Genomic DNA, 7,971 nt, shown 5'->3' with positions numbered 1-7,971 from the left:
GAGTGCCTAAAATGCACAATAAAGGAAAGGGTAAGAGCCACCAGGGAACACAAAAAGCCACAGAAAAAGGAAGGTAGGCGAGCAACAGTGTTTATGGAACGAATAGCGGAAAACAAACAGACGTCCCAGAGATGCCTTGGATGAGTCTCTGGCACAATGTGAAGGGTGAACTTTGTCAGAATCATCAGGTTGAGACTACAAATAAATGCACAGAAGTGTGCATGGCACCAGAGTAGAGAAAGGCAAATCCAACAATGGCCATTATCATCAGACCATGATGTTGTGCCATGTGAGTGCCAAAGTGAGGGCAAAAGAAAAATCATGATAATAGTGCTTATTAATAACAGGCCCATTCAGCCAGAGAAACGACCATAATGAAGCAGCATACAATTTTCTTTTAAGTGCATATGTGATTTAGAGCTGTGGAGCAAAACTGCTAATGGGCACTATGTCAGACCCTGAAGTAGTGGAATATTTCATAGGTGTATCAACAGAACTGACGGCAAATCTTTTAGCTTTTTAGTTAATATGTTTGGGGAATTGTGCTGTAAAAAGAATAGCTTTGCTACCAAATTCTTGGAAAGAGAGCCAAGAGGTGAAAGATGATTAGCACCACGTTGTGAACAAAAGCCGTCAATAATTCTGACCCAGAGATCGACTCTTCTTGTGGGATCACGGTAACTTGGTCCTCTACTTACTACCATTTAAGGAAAGAGTGCTCTTTTTATCACAATGCCGTCAATAGCTTATTTGTCCAGTTAGGCTAGGTAATGACACTATACCCAGTAGCCAAGGTAATGACACTATACCCAGTAACCAAGGTAGAGGGAACACTATGAGGCTTTGACTTGAAGTAATGCTAGAGAAAGAAATTGTGACAATAATGGTGGTAGAAAAAAACCTCTTTTTTTCCATCTGTGTCTTAGATTAATTTATTTAAAAGAAATATTTGTCACAAGTACAAAACCTTTGACATAATAAAGAACTTTTTGGTAAAATAGTACAAAATTCACTAGAAAATACTGTCCTCTCTATGCCAAAAACATTACACTAATCCGTTGATTTTGACTGTGAAACAAATTGCTTGCTACAAAAAATGGTTGAACTTTTTATACATAGTGCTTTTTCGACATGTACCAAATATATTGTTCTTAAAAACATACATATTAAAATTTAGAATAGAAAAAAACTCATGAACAAAGAAATAAGTTGATCAATAGTGCAAACCTGAATAAATGACACCCAGGGGATTAAGAAGGCATTTGTTCCAAGAAATGAGCAAAATCAACAGGAACCATTCACAGAAAAGGCTGCAGGTGCACTTTGAAGACAAGGCCTTCTTTTTCAATACATACTTTTTTTAATACAACTACAAAATAATTTTCTTTAGAACCGAGCCCATAAAATATGTACAGTTATTTCCTAATAAAATATGAACAGTAGTTAAATATATTCCCCAAAAAACGATGGCTTTGTTTTATCAACTTTTCAGAACTGCCATACAAACCAGCTTTGACAGAGCAGACTAACTCACTAGTGAGTACATTTGGCACCTAAAGCAAACCACAAACTGTTGGCTGGAAAATAAACTTAGGTTTGATCAACACAAAAGCTAACAATAATATACTCTGCATTTTACAAACACGGTTTCCGAGTAAAAAACTTCAGAAAGTTAAGCGCAATATTTGCATAGGAACAGTTAACATTTGAGCGTGATAAATTTTCAAGTTTAGGTTTCCAGAGTTCAATCTGCTTTCAAGCAAGTAGTTCAAATTCTGTGGCAAGCCAGTAAGCAGAATAAAGATACAGAACCCTATTTTCAGCATAAAATTATCTTTTGTCGCATTCTGTCTGAATTGTAAGCGTAATACAGTATCCTTTAGCAGGATAAGACCTGAAAATCCCTGACTGATAAGTTTAAAGGCCATTGTGTTTTACTTACCTATTGTGAGATTTGCAACATTTAATATATTCTTCTTCCGAAACAGCTCCCTATCCGATCAAAGACAATATTCCACAGGTTTCAGTGTCTATTATTTTCTTTTTAACTATGTTATCAAATTAATTGATATACACCCAAATGTACTTATTTTTACATGCTACTTTTTGCATAGTTTACAGCATAGTTTTACCAGAACACTGCTACCTTGCTGTGTCACTGTAAATTCAATGTTTCCGCTCTTTACTTTAGTAGAGGTCAGGTTTTGTCACCTGTAAAAAATGAGATTTTGTGCTTTGAAGTGGTATACAGGCAATGGCAGTCTAGTTAGTTGTACAACTTTTAAAGGTCACTGTCAGCGATCCTCTCATGCCAATCTGCTTCCTAAGGAGTCTTCTTACTTGCATGTGCATAGACCCTAGATATGCTTTGCATAAAAATAGCCCTGGAATGAAGTACGCAGTGAGCGTAAAACGGTGGTCTCTGGCCTCAGGCTGATGTAAATGTACATTAAGATCGGTAACGGAATATTCAATTGAGAAAATCAATATAAAAAGACTTCCCCACTCCAAAAGCCACCAGTTCAACCAAATGAGATTGCAAAGCCAACCGTTTTCGTGCGATGTATTGGAACATCTCCAGATGCTTTCCAAGAGCACAAGAGGCTTCACCTATAATTCAGTGTCTTCCTGTAGTAAACCTACACCGTCGACGTCCAGGAGGAAATCGGCGGACATGACTTCTGTATCATCCAGGACGTCCCCCAGATCATGAGCAATATGTTCATCGAAGTCGTGCTCCATGTGTCTCATCAGGTGATCGAAAGGAATCAAGCCATGACTCATGGGCACAGCAGTCCTTGCAATGGTGGCTGCCATCTCTGCTGCAACGGCAGCCTTCTGCGCTTTCTGCCTTTGCTGTTCCTCCTGTTGTCTGTGAGTTTTCATATGTGCGTTGCGGCTTTTGATCTTAAAAAAGACCCTGAAATATTAAGGAAAAATAAGAAAGATGAAAAAGATACGTTTTTGATAGACTTTGAGTTTAGTTCAGAAACATTACGCTGAGAATTATTCATTTTTTAGGTATTCTAAAAATTGCCTAACACGGAGTTCTGTTGTCCTCAGATGCCAGAAAACACTACCCACACAGTATAGTCTGACAATCTTAACGAAATGACAAATAATAGGGACACCTTGAAGGCAAACACAATAAATTTAGAGATGTACATCGAACCATCAACCTGTAATGAAACGAGTTGGTAACTTAGGAAAAGATTTCATATATGACTGAATTCAGTCATTATTGAATTATGGGTGGCCGCTGTTTGTAACACTGAGAGACCAGTAGAGACCGTTGGCTACGGACCAAGGCAGGACCTACAATTTACATATAAAATGTTTATTCTCAGTATTTACACCTTTAAAACTGCATGTCATAAAAAAATCTTCACAATTTATAAAATGTCATTTACCAGAATGAAAACATGTGGTAGTAATTTAAATTCCTATGAAATTTAAACCTACAAATCGGTAGAAAGCAAAGCGTAGATTGTATTTCTGCTCGATCTGAAAACCTTCTCCCGCCAATCCCCTGCAAGAAATGTACCAGGAGCAAAGCATCTGTCATGTAATTTCTCCTGCAGAACAGCTATGAAAAGATCCCCGTACGGCTACCCCAAGTCTTGAACACCTCTGTCGTGGCTGATCATCATCCATCTGTTTAGGGCTTCCAACTCTGAAATGTTCAGTCCTGCCAAATGGCTCTCCTCTGGAACACCCAATGCCACAATCTCATTGGCTATGGACATAGATGGCCTGAGCTTACTCTACAATAATTGTTTGCGTGAAAAATCATTGTGGGATTCAACCGAACTTGCATTTGATGTCCTCACAATGACAACAGGAAATACCAAAGCGCGACCAATCGCTTTGTTCATACATGTTTATGCAAAGCAGAGTTTCCTGGAGTGACCATAAGTTGCTTATCATATGATTTAAACTGTGTGTCCCCAACCTGAGAGCAACACATCTGTACGAATGTCACCTAGGGAAACAAATGAATAGATGACTGCCCACCAAGTTGATCACTTTGTTCTATCACCTGAAAGTTGTTGCAGGGATTATGCTCATGCACAGAACTATGCGCAGGAAACCAGGACCTCAGTGAATTGCGGTGTACCAAAAACTCACCTCAGTACCCAGAACCCCTATCCGACTAGCATCAGTGTCTCATTCATTCTCCGTATCATCTTGAAGCTACCAATGATTAGACAACCCAGAACAAGCGGATTAGAGTACTCTCAGGAATGGTGGGAATCAGAAACACCTTGTCGTTATTATTCTCATATCAGTCCACAACAAGAGTAATCAGAGACACGGTAACGTTTAAAATGTTTATTTTTACCTACTTGCTCTAAGGTGCAGTACTTTGCCCAACATAAGCAGACAAATGATTAAAAACAAAACCATCAGCATTGTTACAATACCATCGAAAATGAAGGGAGAAATCATATTACAAATGATAGTGGAAAACAACCCCCCTCCCTTCGCTAGTAAACTAGTTTTATGAAACTAATAGAAGATCTCTAGGCTTGAATGGGGAACCCCATACCGTAAATATCAGCTTAGGTGAATCACATCACAGGATCAGCTCTGCTCTTTGTGTCTGGAAAGGTTTTCCCCAAGTGCCTGAATCATGCATGCAAATGCAGTATTAAAGACACCTGAGTTTCAGATATTTGCAGCTGTGTGCGTGTTATGGCTAGAGCGTGGGCCGATCAACCTGAATTCAAAAGCATACATTCTTATTTGACCTTGACGGCTTCTGCACACAGTGTTCAGACTAAGGTCGCGGTGCACGTCTAGGGATGTGAACAACAGACCGTTCTTATGTGAAGAAAAAGCTACCTGCAGTGTTGTGTGCAAATGCAGCAAAGTGGCAAGATGGCGTTTTACATCTAAGTCGCTTATGCTAACATAGCAATGTGTGTACATAGAACTCCGTCTCCACTACACCCTCCCTTGATCGGACCATGAACAGAATAGGGAATCAATGTAGGAACGCAGAGTTCAAGTTCGAGTGAGACAGAACCAAGGTCCTCTATTGTCAATCCATATAATTGGTAGTGACAGTTCGAAAAATTTGTTGGGAAAAGGGAAAAAATTAAAACATCTCTCAGGGACGTGACGCAGCCCAATTTGGAGTAAAAATAAAAATAAAAAATCTCCGTGCGGAAGATGGACAGCTGCCAATTTCAATCCATCAACGTGTATGCACAATAAGTAGCAACTGCCTCCAAGAGGAAGTCATTATAATGTTCTGTAAAAGATTCAGCCATCCAGTCAAGTAAAGTAAATGAACATACATGTTCTTCGATAACAGGAGCCTCTAGCATAGAGGACAACTTGCGTGTTCTTCAAGATAACTTCTTGCCAAGAAGCCATATGCTGCCGTATATATATACCAATTTCCTAGGACTCCATGTGTCGCTCCACAGGCCATAATCCCGATGCCAGAACAGTCCAACTCATGAGCCACTAAGGGACTTATTAGTCGATCATAATCCGGGGCAAAAGACGCCGTGTTCGGCAGGCACAAATACAGAGCCCATTCGAATGGACAATCTAGGCAATGGAAAACAGGTTGCACGCAAGTAAAGTAAGAGAACCTGAAGGATAATCCATAGGCTACGCTTAAAGTGGCCAGGGGCAATGTTCCATAGAATTCAAGCAACCGGTTGCGCAGTTGAAGCAGCCGGGGAGTGGGGTTGCAATGTGATACATATCGTGCAGCCACTGCGGAGAAAACAAATCAACAGCAGCACACCAGCAGTCAAAGCGAGGACCAATGGAAGGCCGCCGAAGACGCTGGAAAAAATATAATGAAAAAATGCCGGCATCACACCAAACACTGCCTGGAAGGAGGTCAGAGGCCGGAGCCCACAACCCTGAAAAAATGCACCAAGCTAGTTATTGACGAGGCACCGAATATAGTATGAATCAGAGCACCGAAATGAAGGGGAAGATCAGCACTCAAAAGCGCATGCACCTCGGTGCGGGTGCTTGCCACGTGAAGGACGAAAGTCTCACGGGAGGAAGTCAGAGCGACCTCCCTTTGAGACAATAGAGCTCCCCTTCTGCTCATCTTGTTGAACTCCGGTTCCAAGGCTGGGATGGAAGGCCAGATGGATACATCCAGTCTCCCATGCGGGGGTGGGAAAAGGACACTTCTACAACAGACTACGCGCTGTGAGACAGTGACAATGTACGGAATCCCCACTAGCATCCCGCAACATGCCTCATTATTTAAAAGCAAATAACTACCGTTAGCTAATAATGTAAAAGTGGGTGTAATTGCTGGCACAGGATTTCCCTTCAGAATGCAAGCTAAATTCGGTGCCTGAACGTTGCAGGCGCCACTCAATTGGATGTTCCTACAGACTACTGAGTGATCAGGTGTGGAAGTGCATTCCTCTCCTTTTAAATAACCTTCTTCACCCTCTCTCAGGCACCTGTATGTAAAGGGGAGTGACCAAACTTCATGCAGGAAAGCAGTACCCAAAGGTTCGTATATGCCTAGGACATAATGTTTCATACAGACTACTGAGTGATCAGGTGTGGAAGTGCATTCCTCTCCTTTTAAATAACCTTCTTCACCCTCTCTCAGGCACCTGTATGTAAAGGGGAGTGACCAAACTTCATGCAGGAAAGCAGTACCCAAAGGTTCGTATATGCCTAGGACATAATGTTTCATACATGAACTGAACTTAAACAATGGAAATGGTAAGGTGATTAAACCGTGGATAAGCCACACAGCTGAGTTTCATTCGGCCACAGAGAAAGGTAAAGGTTCCAACTTTTCACTATGCAGTAATGAGTATGTTGCATCCTTCATGGACATGAACTGTTGTCAGATTAAACGGCAGGAATAAAGATGATGTGTTCATGTAGTCCCAGGGAACTTTCCTAGCCCTCAATGTTTGTAAAGTCCATGCACACTGCATTATAAAACGCAACTGATTTTGACCATGGTACAAAACAGACATATCATCCTGTACAATATCAACAACAGATGAAACAATATTATCTACTGTGTAAATTCTGGAAGAAAGGGTGTTAATGCTATTATCGATGACAGCTAATACTTTTTCCAAATTGGCTTGATCAATAGCCCTTAATCTGGAAGCTGCTTCAATTTGAGATCATTTCCAAACTTCGTTATAAACAGCATACACCCATCTTTTGGACCTGCCACCCACAGGACCCTTAACAAAATCATTCAAATCCACTTGGTCATTCAATTTTGATAAATTAAGTTTAACAGAGGCCAATGTGGAAAGTTGCAGCCAGTTCTGACATAACTTCCCTACAGAATAGGTAGTCACAGAATGGGAAGATTCAAATCGGGGGTCCACCCTAACCTGTGTATAGCCAGGGTACAGACCCAGAAAACGATGTTGACAAGAATCAGAGTTCTTCTGCCATATTAACCACCCTTCATGATCTAAGTCGGAAATGTTGAAGGATGTATTTGTAATGAATGACTGCAACGCAGCAAGGGACAGATGTGTATGATTATTCCATTTTGGATAAGCGCCCAGATCAGTAATAGAGGGGGAATGCATATTTTTAGAAGTAGCCAATCCAAAGCAGGTGGTTTGATAAATGGAAGAATTCAAAAACAACATGTGATTTGGGATAAGGCAAGCACGAAGCAGAGCTTCCGTACCTTGTACCTGCCATGCTTTAGAACCCCAAACAGATTTAAGATCAATGGTATCTTTCCACAGCCCATAGCCCCCTGTAGCTAATTCATCCATAAAGGACTTGGAATACAATAATTTAGTGTGGGTCAGTCTAACTTTGGAAGCTGACTCAGTAGCCAATTTAAATTGAAAGGCTTCTGGTTTAGATATGCTGAAGTCAGTAAAATGTGTAAATTTGTCCAGCAGAGTTTTGGAGCTGCCTTCAACTGGTGCTGGACAATGTTCCCATTGTGTACAATTGACAACATTTCTAAATGTATTTGCTTTA

At 40.7% G+C, this 7,971-nt stretch overlaps 1 protein-coding gene across 3 annotated transcripts in view; it reads right to left on the bottom strand.

The window, feature by feature from the left end:
* Positions 1–904: 904 nt before the first annotated feature.
* The window catches only part of TRERF1 (transcriptional regulating factor 1), a 753,074-nt gene continuing 746,007 nt past the window's right edge, over positions 905–7,971 (bottom strand). For all 3 annotated transcript variants that reach the window (XM_085612831.1, XM_085612833.1, XM_085612832.1), the window contains one exon: positions 905–2,920. In XM_085612831.1, the coding sequence (XP_085468957.1) occupies positions 2,611–2,920 (310 nt within the window). In that variant the 3' untranslated portion in view covers positions 905–2,610. The remainder of the gene's footprint in view (positions 2,921–7,971) is intronic.

Source organism: Triturus cristatus, chromosome 6 (assembly GCF_964204655.1).
Source record: "Triturus cristatus chromosome 6, aTriCri1.1, whole genome shotgun sequence".
Classification (NCBI taxonomy): domain Eukaryota; kingdom Metazoa; phylum Chordata; class Amphibia; order Caudata; family Salamandridae; genus Triturus; species Triturus cristatus.
This window is presented reverse-complemented; position numbering and strand designations above follow the sequence as displayed.